At 43.4% G+C, this 22,384-nt stretch overlaps 2 protein-coding genes across 5 annotated transcripts in view; one reads left to right on the top strand and one right to left on the bottom strand.

Moving 5' to 3' along the window:
• UPF3A (UPF3A regulator of nonsense mediated mRNA decay) overlaps window positions 1-17,316 on the top strand; it is a 31,686-nt gene extending 14,370 nt beyond the window's left edge. For all 3 annotated transcript variants that reach the window (XM_049647302.1, XM_049647299.1, XM_049647300.1), the window contains exons 8-11: window positions 3,791-3,951; window positions 5,576-5,873; window positions 7,931-8,079; window positions 16,526-17,316. In XM_049647302.1, the coding sequence (XP_049503259.1) occupies window positions 3,791-3,951; window positions 5,576-5,873; window positions 7,931-8,079; window positions 16,526-16,790 (873 nt within the window). In that variant the 3' untranslated portion in view covers window positions 16,791-17,316. The remainder of the gene's footprint in view (window positions 1-3,790; window positions 3,952-5,575; window positions 5,874-7,930; window positions 8,080-16,525) is intronic.
• The window catches only part of CHAMP1 (chromosome alignment maintaining phosphoprotein 1), a 36,331-nt gene continuing 21,675 nt past the window's right edge, over window positions 7,729-22,384 (bottom strand). The window contains exons 3-4 of one of the 2 annotated variants that reach the window (XR_007461177.1): window positions 16,506-16,682; window positions 7,729-8,119 (exon numbers count right to left, since the gene is read on the bottom strand). The gene's annotated coding sequence lies outside the window, so the exon portion shown is untranslated. Of the gene's footprint in view, window positions 8,120-16,505; window positions 16,683-22,001; window positions 22,065-22,384 lie in introns of those variants that run through there. The other variant, XR_007461176.1, reaches the window with a different exon arrangement.

Consider the following 22,384-nt stretch of genomic DNA (forward strand, 5'->3'; position numbering starts at 1 on the left):
AAATTCAGTTCTGTCATGGCCAGGCACCAAATAGATATACGTTTAATAGAAATTTTGTGGCCACCGATATGGAAATATTATCTAACCTTCTCATTTATCTTTCTAAACATGGAATCATAGCCAACCCAGTGCCTAATCTTTACACTCTCAAAAGTACTTTTGTCAGTAGTGCTGAGAGTTTTTCAGGAATAATGACACTTGTAGCTTATAATTTCAGTTGTAATTTTAAGTAAGGCTTAAAGTATTTGGAATGTAGCATTCATTTTACTTTTACATTTTAAATTATGGAATTAGGAGCGCCTGGGTGGCTCAGTCGGTTGAGCATCCGACTTTGGCACAGGTCATGATATCACAGTTCGTGAGTTTGAGCCCTGCCTCGGGCTCTGTGCTAGTAGCTCAGAGCCTGGAGCCTGCTTTGGATTCTGTATCTCCCTCTCTATCTGCCCCTCCTCCGCTCACACTCTCTCTCTCTCTCTTTCTCTCTCTCTCTCTCTCTCTCTCTCTCTCTGTCTCAAAAATAAATAAGCATTAAAAAAAAATTTACAAAAAAAAAATTATGGAATTAGAGTCCAAAATAAGTCAAAGAAATAAAAAACAAAATTATATCACTAAAAGTAAACATATGTTCCTTCCTGTAGAAAAAAAGGAGCCAAAACATAAAGAAAGCAAGAGAAAGGGTTATTCTTGTTCAAATCTGGTAAAACAAAATCTTGGTGGCAGGTTAGACCACAATGGCATAGGTAATCAAGCCTGTGTCCTTAGGGGAGTGTCTGGTGTCTAGACCTGATTACCCACAGCCACGCCCAAGGTTTGCCTTTAATGAGCATCTGTGCTCATTTTCAGGATTTCTGACTTAAGAATCATTTGGAGAGTTAAAATTCTTTTGTAACCTGAAAAATAAAATCAGTGAAGAAATGCTAAAAGAGTTTATTAATATAATAAAAATACAGATGCAGAGAGATATCCTCAGGCTATTTTTAACATAAAGGAAACTGTGATACAAGGAAAGCAACCCAGCTGTTTTTATTTTCCTCTGAGGACTCTAAAACTAGGTGATGAGCTTAAGCTGAAGTAGGAAGTTAGAAATACAATACAAAGTTACAAATACAATTCCTGAGTACACAAGTTGTGGACAATAGATGACGTTATTAGTTGTGTGATCTTTTCTACAAAGCTTATTAAAAACCAAGGTGGACTTCGTGGAAGCACGCAAGACCTGGCCTCTGTTCCTCCTCCCTCTCCCTCTTCCCTCCCCCGCCTCCCTCTTCCCCTCTTCTTCCTCCTCCCTCCATCCTCCTCCTTCCTCTCCCCTCCCTCCCTCTTCCCTCCCCCACCTCCCTGAATCTCCTGCCTCTCTGTCTCCTCCTCCCTCTGGTTTCACCTTAGGCCTCTGCTTGCTTCCTTCTACTGGGAGTTTCCCCCAAGACTTACAGTTTCTCTTAAGTGTCTCGTTCTCATTATCTGGTCTCTATTCATGTCTAACCTCCACAGAGAGTCCCTCCATGACCCCCTTGAGAACCCATTCCTGCTCTTACTCTCACCCCACATCTCTCTGGGGATTTGTGTGTGTGTGTGTGTGTGTGTGTGTGTGTGTGTGTGTGTTTTCTGTTCTATTAGTTGTTTGTAGCATTTCACACCATCTAAGATTATCTGGTTCACTTTTTCTATTTTGTCACTGCGTACACCGTTCTCCCCCTCCCCCCCCATGGCCACCACTGCCTCAGCTAGAATGTACTGTGGATTCCTTCACCGTGGGCACTTGTCTCTTACTCACAACTGTATTCCTAACACCTAACACAAGGACTTTTTCCCTAGTTCTGGCACATAGCTCCTAAAACCCTTGCAACCCCCGGAGTGATAAGAGCATCTTCTCTGTGCCAGTGAGGTGACAGGTTGGCTGAGGCCTTGGTAGCTTCAGGATAAGAGCTGATTGTCAGAAAGACTGGGTGTGATTAGAGGGTTGGAACACTCAGCCAGCCCTGTGACCTCAAGGGATGGGAGAGGGCTGGAGATTGAATTCAGTCCCCAGCCGCCAATGATTTAATCATTTGTGGACATGTAGTGGAGCCTCCATAGAGTTCCCTAAAGTATGGGGTCCAGAGAGCATCCAAGCTGGTGAACACATCAAGGTGCAGGAGGGTTCTGCTGATGGAGAGGGCCTGGAGGCTCTGAGCCATTCCCCCGTACCTTGCACGGAACACCTCTTTGATCTAGCCGTCCCTGCACTGTGTCCTTTGTAATAATCCAGTGACCTAGTTCCTGCACTGTGTCCTTTGTAATAGTTCAGTGACCTAGTCTAGCCGTCCCTGCACTGTGTCCTTTGTAATAATCCAGTGACCTAGTCTAGCTGTCCCTGCAGTGTCCTTTGTAATAATCCAGTGACCTGGTTCCTGCATTGTGTCCTTTGTAATAATCCGGTGACCTAGTGTAGCCGTCCCTGCACTGTGTCCTTTGTAATAATCCAGTGACCTAGTTCCTGCACTGTGTCCTTTGTAGTAATTCAGTGACCTAGTCTAGCCATCCCTGCACTGTGTCCTTTGTAATAATCCAGTGACCTAGTTCCTGTGAAGTTTTGCTGAGTTCCACAAGTTGTTCTCATTCAAGAACCCCTGAATATATAGCCAGTCAGTCATAGGTGCTAGTGGCAACTTGGGACTTTTGACTGGCATCTGAAGTGGGAACAGTTTTGTGGGGTGTGACATTAATTGCAACTAGGTGGTGTCAAAACTGAAATGAATTGTAGGATACCAGTCTGTGTTGAGAGTTGGAGAAATGGTTTTGGAAAAGACACCACACATTTGGTTTCAGAAGTATTGCAAGTAAAAACGATTCGTAGGTGCACTAAATTATTCATTGGATGGATGGGCAGGAACATAAACTGTTGTACTTCCCTGTGGTTTACTTCTAGGACCAGCATGTAATGCTTTTTTAGTTAAAAATGTGTCAATAGATATGTGAAAGAAAATGTGTCAATTCATAGAGCCCACAGACAGGAGAAGACTATGTAAGGTACTGCAACTTCCAGTGCTTGGCCTCACATTTTACCTGTTTTATTCTTAAATGAACTCATGTAGTTGAAACTTACCTGTGTGTCATTTTGCTGTAGTGCAATTTAAAATACGTTCACTTTTTCAAGTTAGAAAAAAATTCTCAGAAGTGTACCTTCTGTTTTTGTTTATAAACTGACTTGCCTGTGGCAGTTGAATTTCAAAGAGTAAACTACACAGAGAACAGCGAGGAGGGCCCAAATTCCACGACAGCCGCCTGCTCAGGCTGATTCAAGAAAGAGTAGGAAGTGTTCTGAAAAGTCTAAACTATTCTAAAAGTCATCAGTATAATGCAGCATTTTAAACAATGCTTTTTTTCCTCGTTACAAAAGCAATACTTGTTAATTTTGGAAAAAAACAGAACTTGTTGATACAAGAAAAGAAGATCATTTCAGTCCCACCACCTGGACACCACTGTTAACAGCGTTGCCAGCCTTACAGCTGTTGTTGTGTGTGTGTAAACATAGAGACCAGGTCGTTCAGTTCTGTAGCATTCTTTTGTTGTGTCAGCATGCGTGTCTTCTCACATCAGCCGTCCTAAATCGTTGTTCATAACGATGGTATTTCGTTGACTGACTGTTCCCGTATTTAACCAAAAACCTGGTTGCTGTACCTTTAGCTTACATTGTTTGCTATTCAAACACTTGTGCTCAATGTTGCTTTATGTTTTTAATTTTTTTTTAAACAGCTTCGTTTATACCATATTCTAAAAGTGATATTTTACTGACATTATAATTTCTTAGCTTCTTAAGAAACCAGAAAAGGGAGAGGAACCAACCACTGAGAAGCCAAAAGAAAGAGGAGAGGAAATGGATACTAGAGATGGAGAACAGGAGTCCTGTCCTGGCTCTGCTGTCCGGAAGCCCATGCCCTTGGGGAGCTCGCTGGAGGAGCCCAGGGAAAAGTGAGCCTGTGACTGTCACTGTGTCAGAGTCGTATGTGTCCTTTATCGTATTTCAAACTGTTTGTGGAATCGGGTTTTACCAAGATAATGCTTGCCCACATCCTTATTTCTTCTGGGTCACGCTAGGGGCTTGGTAAATGCATTTCGTCTGCAGCCTCAAGTCTGTCTTCAAAGCAGGAACATGTCCTGCTTCTAGTTCCTTAGCCGTTCCTGTCCTTGCTCCCTTTGGATTCCTGTTATCACTCTTTAGGTCTTCAGGATCTCCTTCCCAGTCTTTTGTCCAAGTGCTAGGATTCCTGTGTTGGTGTTACCATCCCTGTGGCCCTCCCGTGGAATCTGACCAGCAGCTGTGTGGATCCCAGTATTGCACTAGCCCTGCCTGTCTCAGGCTAGGGGTCCTTGGGGCATGTACTTCTCTGTGTGCTTGTGACATGCGGCTCACGAAAGGAGCTTGAGCAGGGCTTGTGTGGAATGGGACAGACACTGTCCCATTGTGCATGGGGGCCAGAGAGACCCGCCAGAACCTTGTCAGGTAGGAGCCCCTCCCTCTCGCCCCTGAGCGTCCTCAGGGTTTGGTCACCTCCCCACAGTCAGTGGGGCCACGTGTGTCTGGGCTTCTTGTTCCCCTGGCCCAGGGCTTTTGCTCGTGCACTGCATCCGGACACCCATGGAGCTTCCTGGATCCCAGGGCTGCTCTGCTTCCAAGGGGTCCAGAAGTGAATTTGCACTTGGATGTGAGATGGCAGGGTTGTGGGGTTAGGCTGCCATTTGCCCAGAAACATACCAGTCACAATGAATTCTTACTGTCTTTCTTATACAAAGAGTTGTGATAAAAAAAAATTTTTCCCTCTTTTTGGGGATTCCGGTTTATTGCTCAATTTATGAAATTAATTTATGCATGATTATGAAATCTGTGATCTGTTAGGACTGTAGTTTCTGTTATATGTGTTTGTATTATTATCGCTTATGATATAGCAGTGCCTTTCATCATGTTTCTGGTATGAATTCTCACTTTGCTTATAGATCTTTTTCTCCCCAGCAGTCCTGCTGCTTCTGTTTTGTGGGAAGTCAAAAATAGTGTGTGAGGACTTTTGCCTGTTGGTTGTGGACTTTAAGAAGCAAAGGAGCTAAGGAGCCACTTATTTATTTACTATTCATTTAAGAGTTTGATATATGTATAAAATTAGTAAATTTCAATTAATTGTAGCTACGCTTGAAGCAGAAACAAGGCTGTCAGTATCAGCTCTGTGTCATGATGAATGTGTACCTGGGGCCCTAGGAAAGTCACCTGACCACTTTGGTCTCTGGTACTCTATCTGTAAAGGGGGTTGTTAGTCTACTTTGGGGGGTTACTAAGAGTTAGAAAAGTAAGTATACATAGTTCCTCACCACAGTGCCTATTCCTACCTGTCATTCAAGTTTAACAGTAGATACTGTCGTTACCGTTGTCAGTTCATCTTTTAGCAGTTTTTTATTGAATGCCTATTATGTGCCCACTTGGCAGCGTGGTGATGTGCAGACTGAGGTATTCCCCGCCTCTTCTGGAACTTGCGGTATGGACGGGCAGACAGGTTCTCGTCAAGCAGTATACCTGAGGTGACTGATAATTTGAATTGAATCACAGGTCACAGAATGAGAGCAATGAAGAGCAAAGGGAGTTGGACCGAAGATTCAGAGAAAAAGACCTTGAAACACAAAGATGCCACTTGGATGACAGTAGAAAGCAGAGAGCTCACTGTGAGTTTGACACGTTTTCGCGGAGAAATGAGGAGGAGCCGAGATGGGGGAAAGGAGGCCCCCCCGACAGAGGGAAGAAGGGGAGCCAGGACAGTGGCAACGCTGTGGAGGCAGCAGAGTGGCCCGGGAAAGAGCAGAGGAGTGAAGGTGGCCCAGCAGCCAAAATGGAGCGCCCAGGAAACAAGGTTCTTCTGCTTGTTTGGGATCATCTTTCATTCATCAGCCGTAAAAGCACAAACAGCACACCTGTGGCTTTATGCCTGCTTTATCAGACGGAAGTTGTTTTAGTTAGCCCAAAGAGAGAAATCTGTGTAGGTGTCGGGGACTTAGGGTCATGCACTCTGCCAGTGGGAAGTCTGCCCCCACTGGGTCCTTTGCTCTTAGGGAGTGCACTGCCCTGACAGTTTGCATTTCATGACGCTTCAGGGAGCTTTCTTTTATGTGATTAACAATGTAGTGATTATTAGTAGATGGTCAGATGGCTCATAAATACTCATCAGTTAGGTGTGCACAGTCAACACAGGATTGGAGTGGCCTACTTAGACCAACAAACGGCTTTTCTTTCTTTTTTCTTTTTTTTTTCCCAGAAGTTTGAGGTTAACTTTTACTCAGATCACATTGTTGTAGAGAATCACTATTAATGGGGTCCCCTCCCTATAGGGCCAGGCCCCGTGGTGCCAGTGAGTCCCCCACAGCCTGGCAGCCCAGTGTCCAAGGGGAACACCCTCGTCCCACCCCATTCACAACCTCGACAGGGACACTGTCTGCTGTCTGCATGGTTTCGTCATTGCTATATAAGTGCTATGTAAGTGGAAGCATACAGTGTGTGACCTGAGACTGTTTTTCTCAGATCTGCCTTCCCTTCCAGTCACCCAGGGTGTTGCTGGTATTAGTGATGTTGATTTTTAAAATGTTTCCAGGGCAGGCAAAACCACAGGCAAGAGGAGAGCCTTCTTCACCCCTGGCTAATCACATCTGTGTCACCCAGGAGTTTCTCTAGTTTCCTTAATCTCAGGTACACCAGAACAGCCATGGGTCTTTTTGGTGGGAGGTGTTTATATGAACACTTGTTTTCAGCTCCCTTTTTTTGTAGCAGCAGTGAGCACAGCTTTAGGCGTTGGGAGTCCTCTCCATGAACTCTGTGATGCTGTGGTGGAAATGAGGCGCCTTGTGCATAATGGCTCCTTCTTACGAGGCCTGGCAGGTTACGATGTTCTTTCAGTATCAGTGTTGACCCCCATCTGTGCACACCAGTGCTGCCCTGGTGAGAGCAGGACCATGTGTGTTGGCCCCGGGCAGGAGGTGGCATGTGAACCCTGCCCTTCTCTCTGCACCCATGGGTCCTGCCAAGGCCTTTGCCACTCTCCTCCCCCTTTTCCCCAGTGGAAGGCCAGGCTTCCACTGGGGAAAAGGGCTGCTAAGTGCCCTGGCAGTGACTGTGGGGCCCTGCAGAAACACCTCCCCAGATATGCCCACCCAAGCTGCCCTGTCCTTGGGCCCCCAGGTGGCCACAGAAGGAGTGTAGGAGGCTTCCTTGAGGGGCTGGAAGCTCCCCTGAGCTGGGGTTTGGTTGTTCCTCCTCTCCATCAGGGCAGAGCTACCTGGCTTCTGCTGTTCTGTCCTTCCCTGGCCTCACTGTGCTGATATCTGGAAGCAGTTCCGTAGTGTCTTATTCACGTTGCTCAACCATCATTGCGTTTCTTCACCTCTAAGACTTGAATCAGATGATGGGTTGGTGTTTCCTATGAAGGGGCAGTTCAGAAATAACCCACATAGAAATCACTCATTACAGACATCAGTAATTATTTAGTTCATGGCCTTAAAAAGCCGCCGCTGAGGGGCCATGCCTTGCTTTGTCTCAGGCCACGTGTTCACCCTGCCTGGTAATTTAGAGGGGCTGAAATGTGTAAGTCTTCACCTCTGCCTGGGAGGGCAGACGCCGTGGTTCTGCTGGTTCCAGGGAGATCTGGGTTTGCACGGTAACCTTTTCCCAGATACTAATTTTTACCTTTTTTCAAGTTATTTTAAATATTAACTGTCTTTCTGTTCATGGCTTTTTTTTTTTTTTTTTTTTTAGCTTCAAAGTGTCTGGTTTCTGAGATGAGATAGTGCTGTGAAAAAGGCAGATTTTTAGTTGATTTTTTTTTAGGTAATTAGAGTTATCAGACCCTGGAAGTAGAGAAGTTGCTCCCTCCTGTGTTGCTGGCCTTTGGAAGGGTAACCCACTGCTCTGTCCTGGCAGGATCGGCCGGCCTTGCAGCTGTACCAGCCAAGAGTTCGCATCCGAGCACGAGAAGGTGGTAGGGGAACTTCTGTGGAGTGCCCTGGCAGGAACAGGGACGAGGCTGAAGATTCAGCACAGGGGGGTTCCCAGAAGAGCGAAGAGGCGGGGTGAGTCAGCGCATATGTTTGGGACCTTCCATTCGGCATTCTGTGGGTTAGAGAGGGCATTCTGGAAATGTACAAATCAGCCTTGAATCTAACCTGCAAAGTGAATTTACTCCTTATAAAGAAATCAGAAACTAGAAATATAAATGTGGCATAGAAACATCTAGAAACCATTCTTAAGAAAGAAGCAATCTTTTAAAAAATTGAAAAGTTGTCATAGATTTTATTATTTTTAGTATAAAGTAGTATGTATCATTTAGCCAAAATAACCTGTACTTTGAGTTCTACACATTTGTAAGTGATCTGTTGGGATTCATATCACGTAGTATGTGAGCTATTGTTCGGGGGAAGGGAGGGCTCTCATTCCATTGTAACTCGGTGATACAGACACCTGTGCCATCTGTCCTGAAGATTCCCTGAAGTCTGTATTGTGTTATAGCCCCTGTGATAGGAACTTAACACTGTATAAAATCTGACAGCTTTAAGAATTGCCCTTTTAGCAATGTGGTCACTGACTTTTTTCACAGTCTTTTGATGGATGTGCTCATGGTGTATAACCACCGTGATTTAAGGGTTGCTGAGACAACGTAAGGGCATTATTTTGGGACAAGGATAACTTAGTTATGGCATCTAGGGTTTTTCTTTTCACAGTCTGAGGCAGTTTTATTTTGAAATGACTCATTGGAACTTTCTGCAGTTATGTGTTCTACAGTATTTTTTAATGTTAGTGAAATTTTTAAACATTAATGTATTTTTGGCACTATGCTTTGAACCACTTACTAAATAAAAATTTTAGTTGCTATGAATTTGAAGTCCAGTTGTACTTTTCCTACATCAAATTTTACATAATAAAACATTGCTTTTTAAAATGTAGCTTTAGGGGCGCCTGGGTGGCTCAGTCAGTTAAGCATCTGACTTCAGCTCAGGTCATGATCTCACACTTCGTGGGTTTGAGTCCCACGTCGGGCTCTGTGCCGACAGCTCAGAGCCTGGAGCCTGTTTCAGATTCTGTGTCTTCCTTCTCTCTCTGCCCCTCCCCACTCTCGTGCTCTCTCTCAAAAAATGAATAAACATTTAAAAAAAATTTTTTTTAAATAAATAAATAAAATGTAGCTTTAGTTATCTGAGAATTTTGCTGGTTGTATCTATTCCTTTCTAGATATGAAACATTTATCAAAAAACTTAGAATACTCATTTATCATTTTAAAAATGTCTGTCAGACATATAGTCTATTCCATGGCATTGCTATGCCCTTGCTCTTGACTCTGGAGCTCCAAGAATTTGGCGGGGGGAGGGGGCAAAGGACTTGCTGTGATTTAGTGAGGTCTATGTGACCTGGTGGGGTCATCCCTGATGGAAAAAGGGTAGGTGGGTAGTAACTATTTAGATGTTGCAGGCTCTCTGGTCTCTGTTACAACTTGCAAACTCTGCCATTATGCAATACATAACAAATGGGCAGGGCTGTGTTCCAATAAGATTTTATTTATAAAGATACATAGCAGGCCATATTTGGCTTGTGGATCGTACTTTGCTGACTCCTACTTAGACTTTGGATCACACTGGATTTCCTGATCAGTGAGACACTGTGTCCTCACTGCTGACTTGGGCTTTGATCTGTAAACACAAGTACAGCTCAAAATAGAGTAAGAATAAAGCCTTGAACATAAGACCTGAAACCATCAAATTTCTAGAAGGAAACACAGAGGGTTAGCTCCTTGATACCGGTCTTGGTGATAATTTTTTATATTTTGACACCAACAGCAAAGGCAACAAAAGTAAAAATAAACAATGGAACCACATTGAACTGAAAAACTTCTTCACAGGAAAGGAACCTATCTATAAAATGAAGAGGCAGCCTATGGACAGGAAGAAGATATCTTCAAACAACATACCTAATAAGGGGTTAATATCCAAAATATGGAAAGAATTCATAGCAACTCAATAGCAAAAAAAACCAAATTACCCAATTAAAAAAGAAAAAGGAGCAAAAGACCTGAATAGACATTTTTCCAAAGAAGACATCCAGATAGCCAACAGATGCGTGAAAAGGTGCTCAGCATCACTCATCACCAGGGAAATACAAATCAAAACCACAATGAGATACCACCTCACACCTGTCAGAGTGGGTAAAATAAAAAAGACAAGAGAGCAAGTCTTGGCAAGGATGTGAAGGAAAGGGAACCCTCATGCAGTGTTGGTCGGAATGCCAAATGTTAGAGCCACTATGGTTTGCCAGCGTGGAGGTTCCTCAAGAAATTAAAAATAGAACTACCATATGATCCATCAGTGCCACTGTGGGCATAGATCCAAAGGGAATTGGAACCACTACCTCGAAGAGATATCTGTTCACATGGTTGTCACAGATTATTCACAGTAGCCAAGGTGTGGAAACAGCCTTAGTGTCCACTATGGGTGAATGGATAAAAAAAATGAAATGAGTATTATGCAGCCTTAAAAAAGGAAACCCTGCCATTTTCAACAACATGGATGAACTTGGAGAGCATTATACTAAGTGAAGTAAGCCAGACAGAAAAAGATAAATACTGCCTGCTATCCCTTATATATGTACAGCCTAAAAAAAAAAAAGTCAAACTCATAGAAACAGAGTAAAATGGTGGCTGCCAGGGACTAGGGCATGAGGGAAATAGGGAGAGGTTAGTGAAGTTCTGTTATTCAGTTATAAGATTAATAGGTCAAGGGTCTAATGTATAACAGTGACGATAGTTAATACTGTATTGTATAATTGGAATTTGCTAAGACAGAATTTTCTCACCAAAAAGAAGTAAATATGTGAGGTGCTATTTATTACTCAGTGTGAATCCTTTCATAATGTATGCATTTTACCAATCAATATGTTGTATGCTTTAAATATATATTATAAATTTACTTGTCAATTATACCTCCATGAGGCTGGAAAATAAGTAAATAAAAAGTAGCTACATCCTGTGAAAGATTCTTGAGATCTGTCCCCAGGGCTTCGCAGAAGTCACTTTGAGATTACTGATTTAAAATAATACATTTGTATAATGGACTACTTCGGTATAAAACACTTCCATGTATACTCCCTAGTTTTGGCTTAGACTCATTTTTAAGATGGTTGGACAGGACACGACACACATAATCTCCCTTTTACAAACTAAGAAACAGGTTTAGAGATGTCCAGCACTTGTTGCTGGCAAAGCCAAAAGCTGTTTTCATATTCGTAAAGTTTTTACTACTAATTACCCAGAAATAAGTTTTTGAGTTTATCACATGTCTAAGAAATGATAGAAATGTTAAAGAATATTCTTCACACGGGCATTGCCCATGGGAGCCCGTATTGTGGGGAGGGCTCACCATGACCAAGGAGTGGGGTGGGGTTGGCCACCTGTTGTTCACTTTCTAGTAATTCCTCTGCAAAACTTTCTTTTTTCTGTTTCTCATTTTGGATTTGTTTTTGGTTTTATTCAGCTACCTAAGTATTTTATTTTTATTTTTATTTTTCAGAGAGAGCGCGAGCAAGGGAGAAGGGCAGAGGGAGGGAGACAGTTAATCCCAAGCAGGCTCCATTCTAAGCACAGAGCCTGATGCAGGGCTCGATCCCACAACTCTGAGATCATGACCTGAGCGAAAATCAAGAGTTGGATGGTCAACCGACTGAGCCCCCCCTCCCCGCCCCGAGGCACCCCACAGCTACCTAATAATTTTAGTAATTATATTTAAACATGAACATAGCAAAGCAGAGCATTAACTATCAGTATTTTTTTTTTTAATTTTTTTTTTAACGTTTATTTATTTTTGAGACAGAGACAGAGCATGAACAGGGGAGGGGGAGAGAGAGAGGGAGACACAGAATCCGAAACAGGCTCCAGGCTCCGAGCTGTCAGCACAGAGCCCGACGCGGGGCTCGAACTCACGGACCGTGAGATCATAACCTGAGCCGAAGTCGGACGCTTAACCGACCGAGCCACCCAGGCGCCCCAACTATCAGTATTTTAATGGCTCTCAGTCTTGCTAGTAAATTAGAAACACCAACTGACTGAAGTAATTCCTCAAATCTGACGTGAAATAGGTACCTTGAAGAATCTCACATACATCTTTGGAAATAAGTTTTCACTTGCTTGATAATAGTATTACCAAGTAATTGTCTCCCACTTAATGAATCACATGACAGTGAAACACTTGGGGAGGGTGAGGTAGCTCACGGGGCAACAGATTCTTTAATACAAGTCCCAGGAAGTCTAGTGGATCATGTGGCCCCAGGAACTAAGGAGAGGAGTGGTTATGGCTCAGCCGCAGTGGTGACATGGAGAGGACCTCGGGTGGAGAAGGGCATGAATTTCTTCACATTACGCCATGAGAAAGGATTTTTTATTTTCATCTGTATGAGTGAATTCTCATTTTTAAGTCTATTTTCTTAACTCTGATGAAAAGAGAGGTAATTATACTTTAGACAGATTTGTTTTCTGTTCTATTCTTACTGTCTTTAAAATTAAGAACATGTCAGAGATTAAAATGGAGAATTTAAATGGATATTTGATCTATTCAATCTGTGTTAATTACTACCAAAAAAAGAAAAAAAAAAGAGCGAAAATAAGTTTATTTTCAGAACAGTATTCAGAGTCAAGAGGGTTGTTTTTTTGTTCGTTTGTTTGTTTTTCCCCAAGCAAATTAGCCTGCTTAAATCTACCAGGTAATTTCTTCCACCCAGTGTCAGCTTTAGTAAGGTTTAATGATAGTCATTATTATATGAAAATTCAGTTTAAATCCTTACTTTTAAAAGTTTGTCACTTCAGTCAAGTTTAGAAAAATGCTGTCTTCTCTGTGTGTTTCTGTTGGCCTGCATTTTGGTGGAAAGCTTACAACTTCTTGTAAGTGTCTATCCTTCTTTGTGTCAAAAGCATGTTTGTCTTGTAACATGTTAAATTTCTCCCCAAGTTCTTCACTGTTACACATCTAAAAAAATAATTACATAAGTAACTTGGTATGACTAAAGGGATAAAAGGTAAGGCATCTTGGCCAATTTAAACACAAGCAGTCTACCCCATAGAAGAATGGCATTTTTCAATGATAATAGCATTTTTAGTAGAATAAATTATTGTCATGATAGAAAAATCAAGGTACCAAACTGAGAGCCGTGTGCCTACATATAATTTGCCCAGTTATACATGCATGAAGTAGCCACTTCCTGCATCACTGGGACCATGCTTTTTTTTTTTTAACGTTTATTTTTGAGAGACAGAGCGTGAGTGGGGGAGGGGCAGAGAGAGAGAGGGAGACACAGAATCTGAAGCAGACTCCAGGCTCTGAGCTGTCAGCACAGAGCCTAACGCGGGGCTCGAACTCACGAACCACGAGATCATGACCTGAGCCAAAGTTGTACGTGTAATCGACTAAGCCACCCAGGTGCCCCAGGACCATACTTTCCTGAACCAAAAAATGGAACAATTGATTTGACAAAGGATTCTTGTGTCACTCGGGTGTGAGGGCCAATGTAGAAGATGCTGTTTGGGTACAAAACTGCTGGTGTTTCTTAGATGTCTTAACAGTGATAGAAACCATGATATTCACACTCAAGCCTTACTATGGACTGAACTTGGTCTCCACAGGGTTCACATGTTGAAGTCTTAACTGCTTCCTCAGTGTGGCTATATCTGGAGTAAAGAAGTAATCAGTGTTAAATGAGGTCATAAGTATGGGGCTCTGATCTGATAGAATTAGTGTCCTTGTAGGAGGAAACACCAAAAGGTGTAAGTTAGGAATGCCTCAATAAGAACCAAAACAGCTAGCACCTTGATCTTGAACTTCCAGCCTCTAGAACTGTGAGAAGTGTCTGTGGCTAAAGTGGCCCATCTGCAGTATTTTTTTTTTAATTTTAATGTTTATTCATTTTTGAGACAGAGACAGAGTGCAAGTGGTGGAGGGGCAGAGAGAGAAGGAGACACAGATTCTGAAGCAGGCTCCAGGCTCTGAGCTGTCAGCACAGAGCCCGACGTGGGGCTCGAACCCACAAACTGCCAGATCATGACCTGAGCCAAAGTTGGACGCTTAACCAACTGAACTACCCAGGTGCCCCCCATCTATGGTATTTTGTTGTGGTGGCTGGAGCTGTGAGAAAGGCCTGTCACTGGAAACCCAAGGGCTAAGAGTGTGCAGGACATTAGGAAGGAAACCAGTGGTGGCTCCCCTCTCCTGGATCATTCCAACAAGATTTGGTCATTCCTGTGTTAGGAAGGAAATTCCTCAGGCAAAATTGCCATATCAAAATATAAAATGGAAATATCCTCACACTCAGCATTTGAACTCCTAACACTGCACCCTACAGACAGACCTGCACATGTACAGACAGTAAGCATGCCAGCTGTCCCTATGCTCTGCCCACTGCTCCTCAGCAGCCATGGCAGAATACAGACATTGAAATGTCCACAGTGTGTCACAAAATTACAAGTACGGGATGTGCTTTAAATAGTTCATAGATATACAGGATGTCTGTGCTAGAAAATGTCTGGAAAGATGTGTACCAACATGTAAGAACATGGTCAATCAATCTGCAACAAAGGAAGCAAGAATACACAATGGGGACAGGATAGTCTCCTCAGTAAATGGTGCTGGGTCTGGACAGCTACGGGCAGAAGAATGAAGACGGATCACTTTTCTACACCACACACAAAAATAAACCCCAAATGGATTAAACATCTAACAGTGAGACCCGAAACTGTAAAACTCCTCAAAGAAAACATAGGCTGTAATCTCATGGATTACTCAGCCTTAGCAACATATTTGTGGCTACCTCTCCTCAGGCAAAGGAAACAAAAGCAAAAAGAAACCATTGGGACTACACCAAAAAGAAAATCTTTTGCACAGCAAAGGAAAGCACCAACAAAACAAAAAGGCAACCTACAGAATGGGAGAAGATATTTGTAAATGACATATTTGATAAGGGGTTAGTATCCAAAATATATAAAGATTATACAAATCATTACTGGAAAAAAATAATCTGATTAATAAACAGGCAGAAGACCTGAATAGATATTTTCCCAAAGACACAGATGGTCAAAAGACACATGAAAAGGTGCACAACATCACTAATCATCAGGGAACTGCAAATTAAAACCACGATGAGAGATCACCTCATCCTGTTCAGAATGGCCAAGATCAAAGACAAGAGATAACAAGCGTGGGTAAGGATGTGGAGAAAAGGGAACCTCCTACACTGCTGGTGGGAGTGTATTGTGGAAAATGGTACAGAATTTCCTAAAAAAATGAAAAATGGGAATACCATATGATTCAGTAATTCCACTGCTGGGTATTTTCCCAAAGAAAATGAAAACACTAATTTGGAAAGTTATATGCACCACTATGTTTATTGCAGGATTATTTACAATAGCCGAGATATGGAAGCAGCCCAGGTGTTTGTGGATAGATGAATAAAGATGCGGTTTGTATATACCATGGAATATTACTCTAGTCACAAAAAAAGTATGAGATCTTGTCATTTGTGACAACCCGGTTGGATATAGAGGGTGTTATTGTAAGTGAAATAAGACAGAAAAAAAAGTAATACAAATGATTTCACTCCTATGTGGAATCTAAAAACACAAACAGAAACAGACTCATAAATACAGAGAACAAACTGGTGGTCGTTGGGGGCCAGGGGCGATGGGTGGGAGGGATGGGCAAAATGGGTGAAGGGAGTTAGTAGGTACAAACACAAAACATACTCAAGCTTTTAGGAAAAATACAGGAACTATTCCACAATTTAATAGCAATTGGAGGTAGGATTAAGTGATTTTTAGTTGTTTTCTAACTTTTAAATAATGATTATATACAAAGATAGATTTTCATTGCTTCTCATTCCTAAGGAATTCAAAATTTATTTATTACCAAATATCTACAGATGCCTGAAACAATATGTGTAAAATTAGGAATTTGAAAAGTAATTCTTTCCCAGGGATCTTTGTTAATCTGCTGCCAAGTTTCTCATTGAAGGACACTGGTGAAAACCACCCTTAGGAATTTCCATGCAATTTCTTTTTCTGTTTTTAGTATTTGCTTAAGTTCAATTAGAAACTGTATTAGTACTGTTTTTAACATTCTCTTTAATATGTGTGTTTTAACACCATTTACCTTGAAATGCAGCATGATGCATTTCCTTTTGCTAGAATAGTTTTGCCTACAGTGCTCATTGACCTTATATTTTACAAAAAACCACTTTTTCTTTCTTGGTGCTACTTTTTCCTCTTGAGCATAACTTAACCAGTTTCTTAGGCTGTAAGTAAAACATATTTTATCATTGCCAAAATCCAGTGCGTCATTACATGAAGTTAAGGTTTTCTAAATCATGTCCTTTCTCTTTGAAATTCTGTGTAATATTTACCAGTAAAAAATACATGCACACACGTGTGTGTGCGTGTGCGTGTGTGTGTGTATATAATATTTTAAGGCCTTACCTTTTGGAATTTTTTTGCAGGTTTTTGAGAGCTGCCCAATGTCATCCAAATCAAGAAAAGAGAAGATCTGTAGCATTATGTTGTCAGGCATGTGAATTAACAAATCAAATTTTCCATGACGCAGATTCAAAGAATAATCCAATGATACTTCTTTCCCAAACACATTGTGCATCTGCCCTAAACATCAGTGAGAGAGAGAGACAGAGACAGGTAGACACAGGCAGAGACAGACCAGGTTATAATAGGCCAAATCAGTCCCACACACTCTCAAAAAACATCACTTGATTTGAGGAGCACCTGTGCTTCTTCACAGAGGGTATACCTATCTTTGTAACAAAGCCATATTCCCACTGAAAAGATGGGCATCATTAAGGAATTCCAGTGTCCCTCAAGTGAAGTAACAGCATCTCACATTTATGATGCTCTTTACTTGTAGTCTGACAACAGTCCTTTGAAGAGGCAGTGTAACCACTCTGGGAGGTTCCTGCATTCCTTCGTCACATTCTCTCCAAGCGCCTCTGTGTGGCAGGCACTTTTGTAGGTGTCGGGCATAAGCAGTGAACACAGCAGACCAGTCCCTGCATTCTCAGGGCTCATACTCTTCCTTAAACATACAAGGAGCTGAAACCCCTAAAAGGTAGGGTCTTCCTCGAATCTTCCAGGTCATAAGTGCCAGAACCAGATTGTCTAGATCAGAAACCCTTCATCCGAAATCCATGTTGAGTGTTGATATGACACTGTTGCTCTAGTGGCCATCCATGGCCCCTAAATTAGTCTCCCTGATATTATGAATAAACAAGATCATACTCTTCTTTCTATGGAATGGTCTATATTAAATGTTTGTCAGATACTCAAAGGAACAACTTTTAAAAAGCTGTAAGTGTCATACATTAGGCTCTTTGTAACCCAGCACTAAATTGTTGTCACCATTATCTTGCCATAAACATAAAATGGAGTGATTCAATATTCTAGGGAAAAACTGTCACCTTAAGTGACAGATAATGATATGTATTTTCTCTCCATTGCCAAGTAGCCATGTGATTCCTGTCGCCTTCCTTCTTCCAAGCAGATCCCCCAGCAGCCTGCTTCCTTCTGACCAGGGCAGACCCCAGACGCGGCCAGTCTGCTCTGGGCCTGGGCCTGGTCCTGCTGGCTGTCACTGGTCAGGTGATGGGCACATGATGTCAGTGAGTGCAGGGAGGGCACAGGGCAGACCTAACTCTATCCTCCCGTATGTGGCCAAAGAGGCCCAAGGGTAGTCAGCCTTCACACAGAGCCAAAATGAAGAGGTGGGAAGACCCCAGGCTCCTGACCGTGGTGGTCGAACTGCCCACCTCCTGTGGGCTTCTGTTAGGTGAGGGGGGTGTCCCTTGTGTAAACAGTTTGACTGTTTCTATTACTTGCACACAAATCTGACCCTGGACGAAAGGTTTTGTTTTGTTTTAATGTGTGAGGAAGCTTTCATTCACCCCAAGGAAATCCACTCTTTGTACAACAGTGTGATACCCCACCCCCAGCAGCTCCTAGAGGACTTGTCAGAAATGCACATTCTCAAGTGCTGCCTAAGAACTACTGATCATTTAGGTCTCAGCTCTTATCCTCAAGGTGGTTCTGAAGCCTTGAGAAACCCCACCATACTGCCTATCAGACCCAGAGGCCCCAGCAGCACACAGCCATTACTTCCACTTACAAACGACTATGAAGAGAAACCCCAAAGGCTCGAGGTTCTAATGGACAACCAATTGATAGGTCGTAATGTGATAGAGCTGTGGTTCCTCTTGCAACTTTTGCAAATTAATCAAGAAATATTTAGAAAAATGTGAAGTCATCCAGGTTTTCCTAGAACCTAGCATTTCCACTTAATACACATTTCAGTAACCGTCTTGTGCTGCTTCTAAGATGTGAATTACAAGTTCTACCCTCTAAGAATAAGAGAGATGACTGCATCTCCCCCTTCCAGACCACAGACACAAACCCTCACCTGCCAAGGGCAGCTTTACAGCCTACACACTTACTTTATTCCTTCAGTGACGACCCACTTGTCTGGGTGTGTATGCTGTGCCGGGGACAGATGCCACATGCTCATGTTACAAAGCACAGGACTTGTGCTGATAATGAGCTCTCTGTTTGCCAGGAAAATCCACACAAGTGGATGAATAGACCATTACAGTTCACTGGCGTAAGGACTGAAATAAAGTGTGGACAAAGAAATGTACCTTTTAATCAATCATCTTCTCCCCAAGTACACTGATCTATTGAGGTCCCTTGCTCCTGGCAACAGGAAGCCAGAGCTTGACGTCATAACCCTGACTCAAGAGTGATGCAGAGGCAGGCACAATCAGGCCATCCAAGGCAGCAGCCTGTGGTGGTGGGGATAACGGCACCCAGTGGGAGGGCAGTGGAGCTTCCCCAGGGGCCCAGTACGTGCTCACTACACTGCACCCGGTCTGTTGGTTCTGAGACTTAGCTCATTCTCCAGGCTTCAAGTTCATTCTCTGGGCCACTTGAGATCCTTCCAATAATTTCCCTTCTCTGCTTAAGTCAACTAGGATTGGTTTCTGTTGCTTAAAACCAAGAACTCTAAAGGAAAACTGACAAACAGGGAGGGAGTTAGAGGCAAAAGTAACACAGGGAAAGCTGAAGGAAGAAGTTACACTGGCCTGAGCAGAAATACCATTAGTATCCAGCAAAAAGAATCTGGCAGCCCATACCCTGTGGTGGAAAGTGGCTAATCACCTGTGGTGACCTGGTATCAATATCTGTTGTGGATTTGTTCAGGTTTGCTCCATTGCGATCACCACGGAACAACATGAAAGGCAAAAGCAATGCAAGATTGTAGTGTCGGGTGGTGATTTCTAACAGTCCTGAGTTGCAATGTAAGCAGCAAACAAAACAACCTGAATTCTTAAAACATAAACCCTGAGAGTTGCTATGCAAGGGGTAAAACAGGGTTGAAATAGCCACATATGTGACAGTTCGTTCAGTAACACAGAAAGAGTGTCCTCTGAACCAGAATGGAGGTATTTAGGAGTCTTTGACAGGCTCACCAACACCCAGACCCACTGTTACTCCCATGCTGTCCCGTCCCCAAGGAAACAGATCTTATGTTTCTCCCCACGCCACCACTGTTTTCAGACCTGAAGTAGCCAATAACAAAGTTGATACTGGAACAACTTGGCTTCCACACAAAAAGAACACAGCCCTTTAAGAATTCATGTCAGCCAAAATGAAAGAATAGATTCTGAGGGCAGGAGTCTAGAGAAGAAAGAAAATGATACTAAGTTGGATTGAATTCATGGATAGTGTGTTGGTTTAAACAAAGGAGAAGTTCTAGTTGTTTGCTCGACTGGCTACTAGGGGCCTAAACTCAGTGGTGGCCAAGTGAAGTTGAGAGGCCAAAAATTCCCATCACATTTAAGGTGGACTCTGGAGTGGGCTGGAGGATGGCCGCAAGAGATGTCCACATCCTAGTCTTTGGAGCCTGGGGAGAAAAAGGGTCTTTGTACACGTGATTAAATTCAGGATCTGAGAGGGGGAGGCAGGGAAAGATTTTACACCCAGGTATGCAGAGAAGGTGATGTGCAGATGCTGTTACGAGCCAAGGAAGCCCAGCCCCCACAAGTTGGAGGAGGCCAAGATCAGACTGTCCCCCAGAGCCTCCAGTGGGAACAAGCCCTGCTTATACTGATGGTGGGTTCAGCCTCTAGAACTATAACAGAATAAATTTCTGTGCTTTTAAGCCACTACACTTGTGGCCATTTGTCATGGCAGCCAGAGGCAACTAATACAGGTACCCTGGCTTAAATGGGAAAGGAAGACTCAGGAGTTTAGTGTCAAGCCAGGAAGCTGAACATAGCAGGCAACAGGGCCAGTGTAGTGATCAGAATGGCCCTGCCGCAGATAATTCTGGGGTGACTGATTACCAAGTGCCTAGGTTTGAAAAGGATAAACTGCCCACTAGATTCCTGCTTGGTTGGCGTAGTTAAAACCTATGTCAGGTCTTGTGAATATAGGCCTGACTTGAGCAACAATCAGGTAGAGACATGTCCCTTCAACCAATTTCTAGACTAGAATAATTCCACAGATCAGAGATCCTCCACCAGCCAGGAGGTTAGCTACACTCGAAGGACCTTGTGAGAACCTACACGTTTGTTATGGGACTTTTCTTTCTGTAGGCATTTACTGCAGATTGGCAAAGATCCACAAGCTTGACTCTGTTGGCAAGGCTGTGTCTCCGTTGGCAAGATTCAGGGGCCAGTATGCCGCAGGAACCCAGCTCACTGACATCTTGGGAGCAACTGTGGAGTTGACTGTCTCAAGTAGAGGACACAAGGGACCAGCATGGGTGTCACCAGTTGGGGTCACTTTAGGGACGGCACTGCTGTGAACCTGAGTAATCTGAGATAACCTGTGCCTCGGTAGCATCCTTCCTGCCCCTTGCTGTGTCCAACACACACATGCTGCCTCAACAGTCACCTTTTTGTGTCCTTGTTTCCTGCTGAGGTGGCTGTCCCCTTAGCTACTGAGATGCCTCTCCTTTGTATCCTCACTTGTTGGAGAGTACAGCAGCTTGAGCCCCATGCAGACCTTCTAATCCCACAAGGCTCCCAGCCTCCACCTGCACCTAAGGGTGTGAGCCACCTGCTATGGACCAGTCTCCCCAGTGCCCCAAGTACCCAGATTCCCCTGGGAAACTCACTCTTCATTTAAGAATCAATTCAGTGTTGGGGCACCAGGGTGGTTCAGTCGGTTAAGCGTCTGACTTCAGCTCAGGTCATGATCTTGCCATTCCCCAGTTCCAGATCTGTGTCGGGCTCTGTGCTGACAGCTTACCTGGAGCCTGTTTCAGATTCTGTATCTTCCTCTCTCTCCCTCTCTCTCTCTCTCTCTGCCCCTCCCCTGCTTGTGCACACACACACTCTCTCTCAAAAATAAACATTAAAAAAAAAAAAAAAGGAATCAACTCAGTGTCCACTCATCCCCTCATAGCACTAGTTTTTCTGTTACCACTCCCCTCTGCCTTTGAACACCACAGAAGCAAGCTGCTTTATTCATTTCATATTCCAGAGCCTAACACTGGTTCTGACACAGAGTAGGCACTTTTAAATGAGTGAACAAATCATTTCACCCTTTGTTGGTTCCACTCTGGGACACTCTCAGGAAAGAAAAGCATCTGACCATGTGGCCCATGGAGGACCCCTATCAGCTCCTAGACAGGAGGTCTCATGGATGCTCTGCAGCTCTCCTGGGGGCTGCTGCAAACCACAGTCAGCCTGTACAAGTTCAGCCAAGTGGGACACGCCCTGGCTTCCCTCATATCCATGAGTCAGGCCTCTAGTGCCAAGAACAAGGGCTTTCTTTAAATAGGGAGGAAGGAGCAGCCATGATGCCCAAGGTGACTTGAAAATGCCACATGCACCCTGCGTCCCCTCCACCGCAGCCCGTACTTGCCCTGCTGCTGCTCGTTCAGCAGGAAATCTGTGGGGGGCTCCTCACCTCTCTTGGGAGGGTCATTTCTTATTCCAGGCAGAGAGAATCCATCCATGACTTCCAGGTAACCTGCCCAAAGAAGCAGACACACACATTCTGGCACAGGTGTTGCCCACCATGGGAGCCAGTCAGTGGTGGTCTGCTATAGCAGCCTGACGAAGACCTAAGCAGAGAAGGTATAATGTCCCTCTGTGAACTGAAAACAGCAGCATATTGGCAACTGCTGAAGCTGGTATGGGTCCATGTTATTACTCTCTCTCCTGTGAATGTTTAAAATTTCCAGTAATAAAATGTTAAAAAGAAAATTCATCTCAGATGGGGATTTTTTTTCCAGTTGGTTCATATGTTCACAGATGAATTGAAAGAATACCTTGTCCTCTTCTGTTTTT

This window comes from Panthera uncia (genome assembly GCF_023721935.1).
Source record: "Panthera uncia isolate 11264 chromosome A1 unlocalized genomic scaffold, Puncia_PCG_1.0 HiC_scaffold_16, whole genome shotgun sequence".
Lineage (NCBI taxonomy): Eukaryota > Metazoa > Chordata > Mammalia > Carnivora > Felidae > Panthera > Panthera uncia.